The 18,394-nt window shown below is 45.7% G+C and overlaps 1 protein-coding gene across 1 annotated transcript in view; it reads left to right on the top strand.

Annotated features, from left to right (window-relative positions):
- Nucleotides 1-1,364: 1,364 nt before the first annotated feature.
- The window catches only part of MB21D2 (Mab-21 domain containing 2), a 113,400-nt gene continuing 96,370 nt past the window's right edge, over nt 1,365-18,394 (top strand). The window contains exon 1 of the mRNA XM_078453128.2: nt 1,365-2,097. Within this exon, the coding sequence (XP_078309254.1) occupies nt 1,887-2,097 (211 nt within the window). The 5' untranslated portion in view covers nt 1,365-1,886. The remainder of the gene's footprint in view (nt 2,098-18,394) is intronic.

Genomic DNA, 18,394 nt, shown 5'->3' on the forward strand with positions numbered 1-18,394 from the left:
TACGAAGATGGTTAAGATGTAGTAGTCCTTCTACTAAAGAATCTCATTGTTTCAAACTTGCGTCAACCATGAAAAAGCAAGGTCAAAATTGATCAGTGCCACATAAGTTTCCAAAAGGGTGTGAGGGAGATTCTAAGGAGAGAGACTTTGCCACCAGGTTGAGGGGGGAAGGGTTAGGGAAAGCTTTCAGGAAAGTGCAGGTATGGAATTGGCTTTGGTGTAAAGTTGGGAAGAGAGTAAGGAGGAGGGAAATTCCAGGGAAATGTCAGTGGCCAGATCTGTGTTTTATAAATATCACTGTGGCAACAATATGGAGAACAGGTTGGAGAAGAGAAAGAATTAAGTTTATAATAACAGTAACAGCAGCTAACATTTAATTTATTGCCTATTATGTCAGGCATTGCACTAAGGGCTTGCCCAACTTTATCTCATGTAATCATTAAAACGACTTCTGAGATAGGAATTACCACCTCTATCTTATAGGGAAAGGTATGACAGAACCCAGACTAACAAAGAGCTTGTATCATTGGCAGTGAACACTTGTAAGAAAATGAAAAGGGTCCTTCCTATCTGAATCAGGGACTGTGGAACAGAGGAGATGGATTGTAGAGAATTAGGAAGACAACCTGTTTCCAAGAACCAATAGGCCTTTAGAGTGAGTCAAAAACCTCATAAACACTAAAAACCTCTGTGAGATTCTATTCTGCCTGAAGGACTATGACTTACATGGAACCTGCCTTGTGAAGTAAGTTACAATGCCATTGTAAGAGGTCCCTTGTCTTATCACTGTCCACCCAGATTCTGGCACTCTGCCTGGCAAATGGTGGGTGCTCAAATGGTGTACGTTCCTTGAGAGAATGCTCACCTCGTCATTCAACATTCATTGGAACCTTGGGTAATTCATTCTGCCCCCCTTCCCCCACCCACACCAACCATTTAGTTTTTCTATCTTCATATTAGAGCAGACTGTGCCTCATTAACTCATTATATGTTAAGTTGAATAAGGTGTTATCCTGGAAAATTAATTACCTAGGGCAAAGATAGGGATACTGTAGTGGCTAATGGGAGTGTCTATATGGCACGTGGGGGCACTTTTTGGATACGTTTAATTCTATCATGTTTCTCAATCTGTGCAGAAAAGGGCAGAAGATTGGTTTCTTATTTATTCCTTAAGGCAGTTTCCTTCACCACCTAAAGGCATTGGGGATTTTGAGATGGAAATGCTCCCAATGAGATGTCCTCCTTCAGAACACCGCCCTTAAAATCAGACAGAGGAAGACTCCCCCCTCCTTGAATGAGCTTGGCAAGCCCTGCCCCCAAAGGGGGTGGAGGTAGGGAAAGAATAGTCCACAACTCTCACGTCTGCTTGAGTACAGATTGGCAAGTGGCATAGGCGCGCAGACCTCTGTCATTTATTTATTTTTCTTTCCACTGGGTGCGCTGTCCCTTTAAATGGGGACGCTGGTGCTGGCTCCGTAACACCGGAGCCGGCAGCTTGTTGATTTCAGAGCTGGTGAATTTCACATTGTTTCCACTTCACTTTCCTCGCTCCGGGGGGAAGCTCCGGTTGGCTGTAAGACCACTGTCGCCTCTGCCAGCCGGGGCCAGGGGAGGGCAGGGATCTGCAGCATCGGGGCCCGCGTGGGGCCGCAGGGAAGGGTGTCGGGGCCACACACGCACCCTCGCTGCAGTCAGCTGCTGCCGAAGCCCGGACGCCCGGAGCGCACGGAGCCGGGACCGCCCGCCCAGACGCCCGCCCGCCAGCCCGCCCACGGGCCGGGGCCGCAGCCAGGGAGCCGGCGAGGGGAGGAGGCCCGGGGGGGGCGGGGTGGGGGGCGGGGGTGGGTGCTGCCGCCGCCGCGGAGCTGCTACTCGGCGCGTTTTGCATGAAGATGGCGGCTCCCACCGCCAGCAAGGCAGCGTCCCTGGGCTGTAACAACAAGCCAACGTTCCCGGAGCTGGATTTCAGGTCGGGAGCTCGGGTGGAGGAATTGAACAAACTCATCCAAGAATTCACGAAGCACGACCAGCGGGAATACGACGACCAGAGAGCGCTGGAGATTCACACAGCCAAGGATTTCATCTTTTCCATGCTGGGTAAGCAGGAAAAAGGGGGAGGTGTGTGCGCGCGCGCGCGTGTGTGTGTGTGTCTGTGTGTGATGAGAAGAGGGGTAGAGAACCCATTCCCCCTTTCTCGCACTCTCTCTCCTTCTGGCTTTCCTTCCCGGAGCCGGGTGCCTGTGGTAGAACCCATCCCTGTTCCGCTCTTCCCTTCTTTCTCGCCGCAAGCCGAGCTGCCTTCCTTAGTATACTTTGCGCCGGGTCCCCTTCTAACCCCGTTCGCTGGCTCTTTTGTTAATTTCTCACCGGCCAGGGGCTCGTAGGCAGGTGAAGAGTTGGTGGTGAAACCTCGCCCTGTTGGGGGGAAGCCCCTGGAAACCGCGTGGTCCAGGTGAGACCCCGAGGCGCCTTTCGATGAAGGGATTTGGCTCCGGAGGTTCGGACCTGCGCCTTCCGAACGCCGACTCTCGGGTCCTGGCCAGAGCCTGGGGCGCGGAGACCGCGCAGGGCTCTGGCTCCGCGCCCGAGCGACAAGTTGCTTCTCTAGTCTTGCGGCGCGGCGCTGTCATGCCAAGCCCCCGGTGACCAAACTTGTTGGGTGTTCCCTAGTAACCCGCTCGAGTAGGCTGGGCGCCCGGAGTTCCTGCAACTTTGATTTGCAAATCGACTTCCCTTTGAAGCGCTCGGAAGCATTTCCTGTGCTTCTCCGGGGCTCTTGCAGAGCTCGGAATTCCTCACTCCCAGCTCGTAAATGACAAGGCTCTGAGCTCGGACCCCAAGAAGCGCCAGCCCCCTCCTCTTTGTGTAATTTCCCTGCGCTGGTCCAGAGAGGCGCCCTTAGTTTCGAATCCTGGAGACCTCGGGGGTTAGAATAATGCCGCTACTCCCACCCTCAAGCCGGGCACCTAACAGGTCCCTCAACAGATTGTCGGATGGTGTGTAAAGGGTAATCATGAAGCCGACCTGGAGAGCAAATCCCCCTTCAAGTGTCCTATCGTTCGAATTATTACTGCTGAGGTACATAGCGTGAGTGTCCGCTGTTGGGGGCTTCCTTCCACGTAGCTTGCAGCCCCACCAGTGCAACCTTGGGGGCATGCAGTACGTGGCCTGGCCGTTAACGTTTTGCAGAACTGGGACTCGAGTGTGGCGCTGCCCTAACACGGGGCTCTGTGCCCTCTACAAATACGTCCTCAGCCAGTTTTCCAGGTCGTGGAAAATTTTATTGAAAAAGGGCTTGAGGAAAACAGCGCTTTTTGCCTTCCTGCTACCATTTACTTGGATGTCAGCTGGCTGGCTGTCGTTGCTGGTGCTATCATGGGGTACCTTCTTCTCTCGTTTTCTTGCTCCCAGAGCCCAAGTCCAAGTCGGGGGTAATACAGATTGAACGTGTGGGGGGCTGGTAATAGTAACACTTTGGGAAGTTGGAGAAAGTCTGTGGAAACTTGGGGGTGGATTTCACCCTTTGCTCCAGGCTGCCCAAGCGGATCCTAAATTGTGTAGCTCCCTATTGAGATACTCGACCATTCAACTGTTTAGATGAATTAAATGTATTTCTTTCCTTTTTTTTCTTTTTTAAACAACTCCCTAACCTGGTGGGAGTGAGCTTCCAGATCTGAAAACAAGTATAGTGATTGTCAGGAGGGTGGGGATATGCAGAGAAGGCTCAGGGCAGTGATTTCAGCTGCTTAATCATGGCCTTTCTCTTTGACATAAATAATGGAAGTCTGCCATTGTGTTGTTAGAGCCCCCGCATCAATTCGGATGTCTCCTGCTCTAGACTGTTTTCTAGAGAAAGGTGGTGGGTCACCATCACTCAGAATAGTCATGGAACAAAAAAATGGGTGGGTGTGGGGAGGGGTAAGTTTAACTATACCCTGCTCATTAGGAGCTTCTCTGCTAACCCCATGGAGGAGACACTGATTTAGCAAAGCCTTCACCCAGATGTGAAGGGTAAATGATTCTGGGGTGCTTCATATATACATGTGTTTAATGTCACCAGAGGCATTGTGCTGACAGGTAAGCTAAATTCCCTTCTATTCCTTTTTATCCGGTTGACCTTGCAAGGGAAGGCTTTCTTGCCCCCCCTGGGAATTTGCTATTTCCACCTGCAGGAGAGAAAATTCAGGAGAGTGTCATTTAAGCCTTTTGCCCCTCTGGACACTAGAAGGCAGATGGCCAAATGAGCTTGCCTGTGTGTGGTGCTGCATTCATTTGTGAGTTCCTTGCTTTCCTTTAATGAGGTGCTGGCTGCTCTAGACAAGTGAAGGTTTGGCGACAGCCAGGGTCCCCGTGTGGATTTACTTTTTCTAAAGCGGATTTTCGCTTGGCTTAAAAAACAAAATCTCTTTTTGTGCACTTTGTTTCACTTGCCACACAGCCTTGAGTCTTTCATGAATATGCAAATGAGGTGTCTTAATGACCCTCAGCTTGTTAAGGTGTCACTGGGGTGGCACCAGGCCCTTATTTCTGGTAGGTTTTTTTTTGGAGGGGGGGTGACTCCTCTTGGCTTTGTTCTGCTTCTATCTGAGCTGGCTGTACCTGAGGATTGTCAGCAGTTTAAAAACATTATCCCCTCACACAGAATGAAACAGTAGAGGAATTTGGTGCAAGCACCTTTAGTGGAGCTGTGGATAACATTACTTCTGGTTTTAGGCAGCTGGGGGAACAGCCTCTCTCTGTCTATAAGATTGTTAGTCTGGACCCTAGCCCCCTTCTCAGGCCGTTTTTGTTCTGTCTAGTTTGGAGGCAACTTTATGCAGAAGAGTATAGTGGTGGTAGGTAGTTGTCATAATCTGTGACCTGTCAGCACCAAGAAAGTCCATTGTCCTATCAAAGCAGGGTTCTTAATAGGCCTTGGGGTTGATCTGAGCCTGTTGGTGGTCATTGTGGTCTCTGTGATCTTCCTGACATTCTGTGTTTGTACAGAGATTCTGATTCCTTTGAGGCAGATGTTGGCTGGAATCATCTAGACTCACTCTTTATTTCTCTACACCTTGGTCTTTTAGGAGAATGATTGCTGTTATTATCTAGTTAATATTTGAGAGCCCAGATTGTGTGAGAGGCTGGCAGTGCATAATAAACACCATTTATCAAAATTCAGGGAAATTGCCAGAGTTCATTAATGTTTTAATAATATTTGGTATTTGCATAATGTCTCTGCTAGCTCTTTTGTTATCTTCATTCCCTGGTGAGGTTGGATGGAGACTGGTTGTGTCCCCATTGAACAGATGCAGAACAGGAGGTATGCAGGACCTATAGAAGCCAGGAAGGAGCCAAGTGGTCACTTACCCTACAGTCCAAATGGTAGATACCATGGCATAGTTATTAGAATAGCTCTCATTTACTGATTGCCTTCTCAGGGCCAGGAACTTCCCACAGTCGTAGGAGTAGGTATTGCTTTCCCATTACACAGATGAGGGTATTGAAATTTACTAGGGTTAAGACACATCTAGGGTCTCATGGCTAATAAATGGTACTGATAATGCTCAAACTCACAACAGCCTGCCTCTAATAAGACATATTCCTTTTCTCTACTGGAGAAACTATTAAGAATAAATGCATTAAGTGCAGAGTACAGGCTTTGTTTACAAAAATTGCTACCTCTTCTTTTAAGATTTTGTTTCTGATTTCAGCTAGAGTGTTAGGGTGATCCAAGCAGCGTCTGAGCTGATTTCTGGAACAGTCTGAGTTCAAGTATTTTATTCCATAATAAAGTCACTTGTTTGAATTTCTGTTTGAGAAAATAATGGCCATTATAATAAAATGTTAAAATCTGTAGTTCTGGTCATAGTTCTAGTCTGCCTCTTTGCTAGTGGGGTGGTCTTAGATTTTTTGTCTACTAAACATGGGTAACGGTAATGAATCATTTCTGAATTGCGTGTGAATGTGAAGTCACTTTGTAAACTGAAAATGAATGTATACATTATTTTATTGTTTATTTAAAGACATGGGCATTATTCAAAAATCTAGTGAACTTAACCTGGAATTATTTCTGCAGGTTGGTATTAGAACTAGGGAGCACAGTCAGAGGCAGCCGAGGAGAATATAGGTTCTGGCTATAGAAGGCATGATTAATTCTAACATGCACTGCCATTTTTTAAGTTCATACCATGCTCTGGCCATGGTGCTAACTACTTTGCATAAATCCATTAATTTGTGTTATTTTCTTCCAAAAACTTTGTGAGGATAAATATTATCATGCCTGTGCATTTAACATATACTTGCTGATTGTTATACTGCTTGCCAAACAGGATGCAGGGTCCTGAGGGATAGCATAGTGAGTAGAGACTTTGAGAAATTCCTATGGGCCCTTGGAGACCCCTCCCTCTTCTCCTTTGCCCACTACCTGGAGGAAAGTGGTTAAGTAGTTTGCTGGCTCTTGTCTCCTTTTAGGTCCATAAATACATTGTAGCCACCTGAGAATCCTACAGTGTAGTGCTTCTGAGTTGCTGCCAGATCTATCATATTTTTAAGTACTTTCTGTGTCTTCAGAGTAGACCCTTTTGAAGCCCCATCTTTCCAGTGTTTGAATGTCATTTTTCTCCTAATGAATATATCCAGCAGTATTTATTGAGGGAGTTTATTCTGCTGTTGCTTTGTGGGCCCCCAAGTCTTGGTAAGTCCCTTAGAGTTCTGGTCACTAATGTGCTGTATCGGTGTAACAGTCAAGATCATATTTGAAGTCTGCTCTGGTGCTGAAAGTATTAGGCATCTAGGTCAGGGAGAGCCCTCCGACCATTTATCTTTGCTGCTCGTTGGGGTTGGTTTCAGTTCTCCCTCTGTGGTTCTGGGCACTGCTGACCTTCATCCTTGACAGAGGAGCCCTAGAACTGTTGATGATTTCTGAGTCTCCCTTGATGCCTTGTTCTGTCTGCTACCTATTGGATTAATGCATCGTTTGTGATTAGACTGGACCCCTTATGTTTACACAGAAATATTGGATTCTTTCTTGTTAAACTGAGAACTTGTTATTGAATATTAGCTCTTTAGACTCTCCTGCAGCTTTTTTTTTTTTTTTTTTTAACAATTTGGAATCTCTGGTCCCCTTTCAGACCTATTGAATCAGAATCCCTAGAGATCTCCAAACTGTCTGATCAGCACTCTGACATCCTGTCCTGTGTGAGGCCTGATGCCACTCATTTTCCACCCACCAGAGCTGCCCCTATGCACAATGAACATGATCCCAGTTGACTGGAGGCTAGACCCAGGCTGCTGAGCCTAATGGTGGATATCTCCTGTTAATTCTTGTAAACGGAGTCCTTCCACTTGGGATAGAGGCAGGGAGGCATGGCGATTGAGATGATTAGGGTGTTCACTCTGCACGAGAGGTTGTGATAGGGCTTTCCATCATTGTATCACTGAATCGCCACCATAACCCTCTGACGTCAAGAACTACAGGGGAAAATTCGGGAACTTCCCAAGTTTACCAACAAGGAAGTGGCATAGCTGGGACTTCACTGGAGTCAGGCTGCTGCAAAACCCTTGCTTTTGACAACGACATTGCTCACTCTATGGTCAGGAGTGGGAGGAGGCCTGGATGCTGGCCCTGACTCATTCAGTTATTTGCTGTGTGACTTTGGGCAAGTCACTTAGATTCTGAGCCTCAATTTCTGAGTGTGTAAGCTGGGGCTAATAATTATAGCTATCTCCTGTGTTCAAGTGCCTTCACTTCTGGATCTGAAAACTTTTGTGCAGGACAAACAAAGGACGTTTCTAAATTCTGGTACTGGCTCTGTTTTGTACTGTGTAGTATGTGTGTTTCCCTGAGTAAGTCTCCTAACCTCTCTGGAACCTCTTTTTGCCCCTTTTCCAATTATATAATATACAAAGAATAAACTAAAATCATTCCTCAATTTGAATCACTATTAATATTTTGACATACACTTTTTCCCTAGACATGTATGTTTATACACACACTTATACCCACTCATGCTTACATGAACACAGTCTTATATCTTACGCATACATGATTTCTCTGGGTAAATTTATCCATATTCTGTCATCTACCACACTTTAAAAAAAAAAATATTTCTTTTTATTTTGAAAGAGATAGCAAATGGAAGAGGGGCAGAGAGAGAGAGAGAATATCCTACACATGCTCTGTGCCATCAGCACAGAGTCCGATGCAGGGCTTGAACTCACGAACATGAGATCATGACCTGAGCCAAAGTCAAGAGTCCGCGCTTCACCAACTGAGCCACCCAGGTGCCCTGACCACACTTTAGAAAAAGGAGTTCTAAACTAAAACCTGTGGACAAATGTTCTCCTAGTTTCTTCATTCATCTTTTATTTCAGGAGATACTGTTTGAGAACTTAAATCACATTCTGTGATTTAATAATTGGGGACGTTGAACCTTGACATTGTCGACTTGTGAGGATTTTACCTGCCTTTTACTGCCATCTTCTCTCTTTGTGTTTGCATGTTCTGTGTGGTCACAGAATACTACCCATATTTCTCACTTCCTTCCTTTGCCTAGACTGTTTTCTCTATGAGGATTTCTTAATCTAGGTCCATGGAAGTAATAACATAGAGTCTGTGAACTTGAATGGAAAAAATTACATCTTTATTTTTATTAATGTCTAACTGAAATATAGCATTTTCTTCCATTATAAAAGCAGGTAATAGATCATAGTGGTATTAGCAGTACCTCTATTTTTTCCTTTCGTGCTAATGGAAATCAGATATTTTCATTTCATGTTAGAATCCTTGCAGATATCTCAAAAAATTGTTTATCGCTGCTTTGAAATTATTGTGTCTCTTAGACTTGCTGCTAGGTTTTATTTAATGCATTAATAAAGTCACATGTACTCTATCACAGATTTACTTTTTAAATGTATATTTGTGCTTTAATATTGATTTTCTATAGGGGCACCAGGGTGGCTCAGTCGGTTGAGCATCCAGCTCTTGATTTTGGCTTGGGTCATGATATTGATGACCTCAGGGTCATAAGATTGAGCTCCAGTGTCGAGCTCTACACTGAGCATGGGGCCTGCTTGGGATTCTCTTTCTTCCTCTGCCCCTCCTTTGTACATGCTCTCTCTTTCTCTCCCTCCCTCTCTTTCCCTCTACCCCTCTCCCCAACTCTTGCTCTCTCTCTCTCTCTCAAAAAAAAAAAATATATATATATATATGTATATATGTTATATATATACATACACACAGGGAGAGAGAGAGAGAGATTTTCTTTAAAGCCTTATGTAATTTTATCATTTTCATCTAAATATACTATTTTTGCAGGTGTCCATAGGCTTCACCAGCTTGTCAAGATAATCTGTGTCACAGAGACAGTTAAGAGTTTTAGCTCCTTTTTTTTAAAGTTTATTTACTTATTTTGAGATAGAGAGCATGCATGCAAGCAGGGGAGGGGCAAGAAGAGAGAGGGAGAGTGGGGGAGTGAGAGAGAGAGAGATCAAGAGAGAGAATCCCAAGCAGGCTCTGCTTTTAGTGCAGAGCCCGACATGGGGCTTGATCTCAAGAACCTTGAGATTGGGACCTGAGCCAAAATCAAGAGTTGGATGCTTAACTGACTGAGCCACCCAGGTGCCCCAAGAGTCTCGGATTCTAAGCAATGACACTTTACCTCTGCTTTGTCTTCTTCTTCCAGCTCCAGCTCCAATGCCACTTGACTCATGAAGCTTTCCTAAAAGTCTCCAAGGAGAAGACAATTTACCTTGCCTTTGTGTTCTCCTAACACCTGGTCCCCTTTTATAGCCCTCAGCATGTTCTTCCCCATGCTAGGTTAAAGAATCCAAGGCTTATTTATCTTTGCAGCATTCAGTGGCGTCAGGTACACAGTAGGTGCTCGCAGAGTGTTAAGTGATTTGATTTCTGTGTGAAGCTTCAAGGAGTGAACACTTTCTGACATTGTCTCTGAATCTTCCCTCCTGTAAAGCCATGCTAAATCATCTTTTCTGGAGTCAAGGAAATCTTGATCTAATCTTTTTATTTAGTAGGAGAAAATCTAGAAAAGCTATTTTTCTAGATTCCAAGAATAGTAGCCTTAAGACTGATTGCAGGGCAATTTAAGAAGTGTCCCAACTGATGGCTGTAGCTTATTGAACAGAAGCAGCAAACAGTGAGTTGTGGGAATGTCCCTTTCTCTGTAGACCCTGACTGTTCTTCCACAGCCATCTGGGGTAGTCATGGAACACCTGTATGCCTGCCTTTGGGGCTTTACAAAATGCAGAGAGGGGTGTAAGTCCTCTTTCCCAGGAAGGTGTTTCCTATGCTTATCAGTCAACCTCCAGATGTCTGGATGCCAATTTCTAGCAATTCTTTATTTTTTATTTTTTTTTAATGTTTATTTATTTTTGAGACAGAGACAGAGCATGAGCAGGGGAGGGGTAGAGAGAGAGAGCGGGACACAGAATCCGAAGTAGGCTCCAGGCTCTAGCTGTCAGCACAGAGCCTGAGCATGGAGCTCGAACTCACAAATTGTGAGATCATGACCTGAGCTGATGTCGGATGCTTAACTGACTGAGCCACCCAGGCGCCTCTCTAGCAATTCTTTATTATAAACGGCCATTATTTGCCATCCATAATAATTTAACCATAGGGCAGTGCTTTATAGATTACAGTACATATTCATATTTGATGTGGTATAGTATTATTCTCTGAACAGTCCTTTGAGAATGGTTGTGTAGGAAGTATTAGCCCTCATTTACAGATTGGGGTCCTGAGACTCTGGAAGGTGTTATCACTTAGTTGGAGGTCCTAGCGTAAGTTGTAGAACAGGACTCAACCCAGATCTCAAGTGTTTTTTTGTTATAGCACACGGTCTACAAAGAGCTCGTGTGCATTCCTACCTTTAGACATCTAGGGGTTCTGGGGTGAGTCTGACAAGGGCAAGGGTGAGTCAGACAAGGGCAAGGGTAGCCATTTTCATTCTTCTCTGGGCTTTTCTGCTCTCCCCTTGGGCCAAGGATATATAGTGAGATTGCTGAGATGGGAATGGGTAAGTACATGCCCCATGGGTATACATTCTCCAGGTCTGATTGTTAGGCCTTGCGCAACTGGTTCTTAGGGTCCGTGACAGTGTTCACAACAGACCTGGCTGAGTACTTACCAGCTGAGTAATCTCTTTAAGGACATTTGTAATTATGCTGTTCTGTGAGGCTCTGTCTAGGAAATAGCTGTTTTTTTATCCACTTAAGTGTCTTTTCATAAATGCCCTCTGCAAAAGATAAAGAGACAGATAACTAGGTACAGCGTCCCTATGAACAAAGCTAACACTGGGAGCTGTTGTTCAATTTGTCTTTTTAAAATATTTTTTCCTGAACACAAGAAGACATGATTACTGTTTGTAAGTTAAGTCAGCAATAGGAGGTGGTATAAGTTTTGCTTAGATTTTTGTTTCTTCTAACTAGTGTTTGAATATCTACAGGGTATATTGAATGGTGTAAGCATTCATTCATAAATTCATTCAACATATGCAGGAGTGCCTACCGTGTCCTAGTGTTAATTACTGTAGTGCAATTACTATGTAAGTGCACAGAGTGGTGAGTAAGAGAAGCGAGGTCACTGCCTCCGTGGGACTGATGTTCTCTGGGGGATTCAGCAAGATTTAAGCATGCCAGTAAATAGGGATGCGCGCTATTAAAGAGGAACAGTATGTTATGACGGAGGGTATAACTGGGTGGGATGGAGTGAAGAGTCGGAGAGTAGAGCTCTGTGAAGCAGAGACATTTGAAATGGAAAGATAAGAAGGAGCCGACCATCCAAAGCAAGCCTATGTAAAGGAGTATTCTAGGTAAACAGAACAGCATGTGCAGAGACCCTTAGGTGGGGGTAAATTGGAAAGCAGTTTTCAAGGCTGCTTAAATTATAGCAAGTCTGATCTGGCCTCTGCAAGGAGGACTGGTCTCTGTTCAGATTAGGCCTGAGGTGGAAAGAATGGGTTGCCCACCTTGGAATGTAGGGAGCTTCCTACAGGTAGAGAGGTTTTTCCAGGTGGACCCGCCCTTTGGCTAGGCACTTGCTTTCCGTATTCAGGGATTAGGGGGAGGGGGACAATGTAGAAAGGTTGGATTACAGGTCCTCAAAAGGCCCTTTGTAGTTGTGTAGATTCTCTGATTTCACCTCTGATAGCGTAGGCTAGAAACAGTGAGTCCTATATTAGATGATTTATGGGTCAAACTGCAGTTTTCATGGGCTAATAATAAGACTTCTATGTATCTAGTCCTCCACAGTTTACAAGATACTTCCATATGCATGATCTCATTTTGACTGCTCACAACAACCCTCTGAAGTAGGTGTTTTTTGTGTGTCTATTTTAACGTAGGAAGAAACCCATGAAACCCATGTTCGAGAGAAGTTAAGTAATTCACGGCCATTAAATGGTTCAGGTGGGATCCACCTCGAGGCCTTGGCAACTCACCCCCAGATTCTTTGTATTATGCTAATTCTAAAAACCTTTCCCCCTGCCCCCACCCCCTTGTGTCTCAGGATGTGGAGGGGGTAGGATTTCTGCACCAGGGAGGCCTTGCAGGGTCAGGAGGAGGAACCCAGCCAACGGACGTGCCTGTTATGGGTCTGCACGTGCCTGTTATGGGTCTTCAACTTGTAAGCACTTTCTAGGCGGCTTCAAGATCACCCTGTTAGCAGCCACAGCTGTTCTTCATAGCAGCTGCTTGTGCGGATTGGGTTGTGATTAATAAAGGGAACTCAACAGTTTGTTCTTTCAGCTGTGCCCTTGGTGTGCACAGCCTGCTTTCAGAAAGGCTCTGTTTTGGATTTGGAACAACGCAGCCCTAACGGTGCACGGTGCCTGAGGGACTCCTGACCCTCCCGTGAGAAGGGGTGGTCCCTCCAGATCAGGGCTGGTGGGCCTTTGGACCTTGGTCCTTGGTCTCCGAATCAGGGATGCTGGGGTGCAGGGTGGTGCACAGGGGTATGGGATCACACTCAGCCTCTTGTCTAAGGGTGGGGGGGCGGCGCTGCCCCTAGATGCCTGCCTGGCCTGTCATTGCCCGCCCCCCTCCCAGATTGCCCGCCCCCCTCCCAGAGTTTCTCCCACAGTAGGTCTGGGATCCGGCCTGAGAAAGGCATTTCTACTAAGTTTCCAGGCGATGCAGCTGCTGCTGGCCCAGAGTCCATAATTCAAGAACCAACGCTGGGGAGCCAGGACCGATCAGACTTTGGAAGTTTTAAGACACCCGGTGATGGATCTGGATTTTTACATGAAATCTCCAGATTTTTAAATATTGAGATTAGAATCAAATATTAAAGGAACATCATGCAGTTTAAAACTGGAGGTCAAATAGTACACTGTGGCTGCCAGTGTATCACCTCTGATCTGAATACTTTCAGAGAAATTCATGCGCTGTCTGCTCTGGAAACTGAGGCCCAGGGAGGGGCAGTAGTTCATCCATAGCCTGTAGCTAGTTTGGGGGCAGAATCTTGACTAGACCCCAGGTGACCTGTCCACCTGCTGTGTGTGTGTGTGTGTGTGTGTGTGTGTGTGTGTGTGTGTGTTGGTGTTAGTCCTAGTATACTGTCTCCCAAATAAATTTTCCCTTTGAGCAGAAACACTGTATAACTTTGAAAATAATAATCACACTGAAATAATTTTTTACCGAGTTCCAGGCACAGTTCTAAATACTTTATACTTCATGTGTGTTAACTTAGTTAGTCCTAATAACAAACCTATGAAGAAAGGTTATTCTTCCTATTCTTATTTTCTGATGAGCATTCTAAAGCACAGAGAGGCTAAATTTTTGCCCAATGTCACAGAGTTACTGGTAGAGTCAGGATTTGAACCCCAAAAATCTAGCTTCAGGCAGAGAGCAGCAAATCATTACGAACCTTCTTTTGTATTTCATTAAACAAACAAACAAAAACCCTTTCCTTCTGCAAAATGGAAATCACTGTTGGGATATTACAGTTTTAACTAATGCTGCTAGGAAACTTAGAAATTAGCTGGCCTGAGTTCCTCCCTCCCCCATTTTACAGAAGTGGAAATGGAGGCCCATAAAGGAGAGGAGACTTAATCATCTTGACACTGATTTTACTTTTGGGCAGAGTGGAGGTTAGGTAAGTGTCCAACAAGTGACTGGTTCCTGAGAAAGGTGCTTACCCCTGAGATGGGTCACTCAGTAGCCTTTGCTCCTGAGGAAGGGTCTGCCTCGGTTTGAAGGGAGGGTGAGGCACTGAGAGGGCTGTGCTTTAGGCACAGAGTATTCCCTTGCCCCAGAGCCACCTTGTATCATTTGAAGGTCTCTTAATTGCTATTAGGTGAAGGATGCTAAATAAATAACCTCACAGGCACAGTGTATTTCTGGTCTGTCGTGTTTGCCTTTGTCTTTTGATTGTTCCTTGTCTCTCCCTGTCCAGTTTCTTTCCTGTGAAGTGTGTCCTTTTCTCACACCTGTGCTGTCTCCACAGCTGTGAGCCTCATGGTGAACACGTTCATCTCTGAACATCCTGTATGTATAGGAAGGGAGGGGCTGGCTGGGTGGACTGACCGCAGGACTCTGGGCCAGCCTATGCTTGGGGGGAGGTGCAGCTCCAGGGGCGAGGATGCCATCTTGGGACCTGAAGGAGAGCCACCAACTACTGTCCCTCCCTGCTGCTGGACTGGGGGCTCAGAGCCTTAGGAGGATTTAGAGTTGTAATAGGATTCAAAGAATTACAGACGAGTTAAGCCAGTGGGGATCTTCCTGAGATCAGTTCACCCACCCCAGCATTTTCCTGGTGGGGAAATTTTACCCCATGGTGGACAGTGACTTGCTCAAGGCCCAAATGGTGGTGGTTGGGAAATATGTCCCCGCTGTTGGACACAGATTGTTCCAAATGCTTTATAATCATTAACCCCTTTAATCCTCACAGCAGTCTTGTGATGAGGGTACTATTCCTGTTGCGACTTTATTGATAAGGAAACCACTGTAGGTAAGTCACTTGCACAAGCTGGCCATGGGGGCTCCATTCCAACCCAGGAACCCGGCTCCTTCCCTCCTTGTACCTCTCCAAAACACAAGTAGCCTTGCTTTCCCAGGCTCTGTGTTAATTGCTGGTATCTAGACGTGAGGTGGTGCCAAACACTGAGGGGTGGACGGAAGGAAGAGCGTGGTGGGTAAGGTGGAGAAGATGGTGATTGTGTTACCCTGCAAGCCAGTGGCTTATATGGTTCTTCTGGTTCCTGGTCCAGAGTCTTGTCATTCCATCATTAGGCCTTCCTTGGCAGCACTCAGGACAAACATTCCTTTGAGGCTTGTGGTTTATGTTTATTGAAAGTCCTTTGTATTACATCTCATCATCTCCACAGTCTCTCCGTTTTGAAAGAAAGAAGGCGTGTCCCAGTTAAGTGATTGATTTAAAGCTGTGTAAAGGTCAACTAGGCCCTTGATACTAAGTAAATTAGGGCAGTTTTATGAAGGCTTTTTCCTCTCTCTCTTCCACTTCCACCCCCCCCCCCCCCAGTGGGTTTCGTTCCAGATTTAGAGCATTTAATTAGGACATAGTTAATGTAGTCTATCGTTGTGGGGAGAATGGGGAGCAGATCTTTTTTCAGTGAAAGACAGATGCCAAAGGTACCCTTGACAAAATTTGAAATCAAAACTTATAAATTGAATTGGATTTTATGTGGCCCAAGGCATCTGCCTCTTCAGTGTTGTGACTGTTTTTGAAAAGTGTTCAAGTAAATCACTTTGCCCAGTTTCCCTGCTTTGTAAGCACAGGTGTTTGTGCATTGGCTTGTCTTTATCATCGGCATCATGCTGCAAGGTCAGTCATTGGGATGAAACAACTTCTTGAGATGCTAGTGCTCATGATACAGGAGATTGGATTAGAATCCTTAGAGAAGCTCCATTCCCAACCTACTTACTCATGGCTTTCACACAGTAGAATATCCGTGGCAATGGAAGTCAATGGAAGTACCCCAGATTGGTGAACACATCTGCACAATGTAGCAACTCATGGGAAAGGATTTTGTTGTTGTTGTTGTTGTTGTTGTTGTTGTTGTTTTGAGAGAGAGAAGGAGCCAGTGACCTAGGAGCAGAGAGAGTGAGACTCCCAGGAGGAGCAGAGGGAGATAGAGAGAGAAGTGGGGCTCACCTGATGTGGGGCTTGTGCTTACCTGATGTGGAACTTGAACTCATGAACCGTGAGATCATGACCTGAGCCAAAGTCAGATGCTTGATGACTGAGCCACTGACGCACCCTGGGAAAGGGTTTTATAATGTCTAATTCTTGGGGAAGAGAGGACTGATGGGAAACGATTTTATTCAGTATTTTTGTCATTCAAGACCAACCAACCCCTGTCCCTGTCTCTTGGATCCCATTCTGTCTGCGGGCTGCTTTGGCTGAGGCCCTAGAGATTATTCCTGCCTCCTTCATCTGCAGGTTCTCTTTGTTACACATTCGTGTGTGCATCCTCTATTTTTTCAACAGAGACCTTGAAGGACCTCAGCAATAGCCCCTCTGCTAGGCAGTAGAAATACAGTGCGGAACAACCCTTCACATTGTTGACACAAGTCTTTGGAGGAGCTGGACAATGAAAAAAGAAATGTACATATTATGATCAAAGTCCTGAAGGAAAAACCAGAACAAAGCAGGGCATATTGCTGTGATTTGTCATTCCTTCTCCAGTTTGACGTCGCTGACCTTTCTCCCCTAACCTCTCTTCCCATGGCTTCTGTGACAACATACTCTTGCTAGTTTGCTCCTTTTTCTGTTTTCCGTGTAAGGGACAGACTTGAATGCTTTTTAACCCTTGGTGACTGCTTCTGTCTCTTCCTCCCTCACTTTCTTTGATCTGTCTCACAGTGCAATTTTTTGTCTCTGCTACTGCCAGTGTCCCAGCCTGGAACTTTTTACTGCCTCTTTGACAGCTCCCCCTGGGTGGCCCAGAGGTGCCACAGACTGAGCGTTCAAAGTGAAGTTGTGCTCCAAACCAGCTTCTCAGTCAGCCACACCACTGTTGACCCAAGTGCCAAAGACAGGAGCTTGAGAGTCCTCCTGAGTTCCCCACTCTTCCCCCACTGACCCCCCATCCCAGAGCTGGAAAGGAACTGAGGCTTGCCCATTCTGCCTCCTCCTTTAAGCCCTCACTTCCTTCTGTCCATTCCCGTTGTCGCCACCCTAAGTCGGGGCGACCACCATCTGTTTCCTGGATTACTGCAATAATCTGCACACTAGGTTTTCTGTTTCTAATCTTGCATGTTTCGAATCCATTCTGGAGAAGAATGATTCCAAGAAGAATCCATTCTTGGAAGCTGAGTCATCTTTACAATATGCCTAAATCCCTCCAGGGCAGCCCATGATTCTTCACATGGAGTTCACACTGCTCAAGTGTATTTCACAGGGCCTTTGGGGACCCAGCTGCTCATGTCTCTGGCTTCATCCCCTGCCAGTTTTACTGTTTATTTCCTGTACACTTGCTGTAAGGTAGGCCCTGTGTGAGGTACCAACTTTGCGTTCCCTCTTAAAGGAAAAACCCAGACATTCTGAATGGAACTAGAAGGCCTCAGTGCCCTGTCTCCTATGGCCTCTTTCACCTCATCTCAAACCTCAGACGTCTTCACTGACTTGGTTTCAGTCACATTGACCTTTCAGTTCTTAGGAAATATCACATCACCACCCACTGAGGCCCTTTGCTGGAATGTCCCATCCCTCCCACCAGATGCCCACACAGCTCATGAACTTCTGTTACCCATAAGATCTCAGCTCAGTCAAATCAGCACTTCTTAGGGAGGCCTTTCAGGCCAGCCCAGAACTGGCCAAGTTCTCTTAAACTGGCCTCCTAGCTTCTCGGGCTTCTTGGCTGCACTGGTCAGTTATGAACTAGCAGTGATTTATGACTGATGTCTGACTTTTCCCACTGCCATGAAAGCTTGATGATCGTCTCTGGTTATCTGTTATTTTTTTCACTTGCCTGAATTATAATTGTTCAATAAATTATGTGTGTGTGGGGGGGGCTCCATAAATATTGGTGGTGGTGTTGGCTATTCTTCCTTTGTCCTAGCAGTTAGGTGGTAGACAGTTCATGATAAGTTCATGATGATGGCCACGTGTGTGGTGAGTTCTGAGTACGTACCTTGGTGTGGTGAGGGGGTTTGTCTTCCTTCCCCAGTCTCCCACCTCTCTGCAGCATGTAGACTTGGAATTACAAACATGTGGACTTTAGAAATTATGTAGTCCAATCATTTCCAACCTGTTCTAAACATGAGGGTCTTTTTTTTTTTTAATCCTGTGACATAAATTATGAAGGTTTAAATGGGAGTGGTTATATTTTTACTGTCAGTTCATTGGGGAAAAATGAGTAGTTATGGAAAGCTACAGTGGATTTAGTTAACCGTGGAAATTGCATTGAATTTTTTTGTAATAACATCTACATGT

The sequence above is a fragment of the Panthera onca genome, chromosome C2 (assembly GCF_046562875.1).
Source record: "Panthera onca isolate mPanOnc1 chromosome C2, mPanOnc1 haplotype 2, whole genome shotgun sequence".
NCBI lineage: Eukaryota > Metazoa > Chordata > Mammalia > Carnivora > Felidae > Panthera > Panthera onca.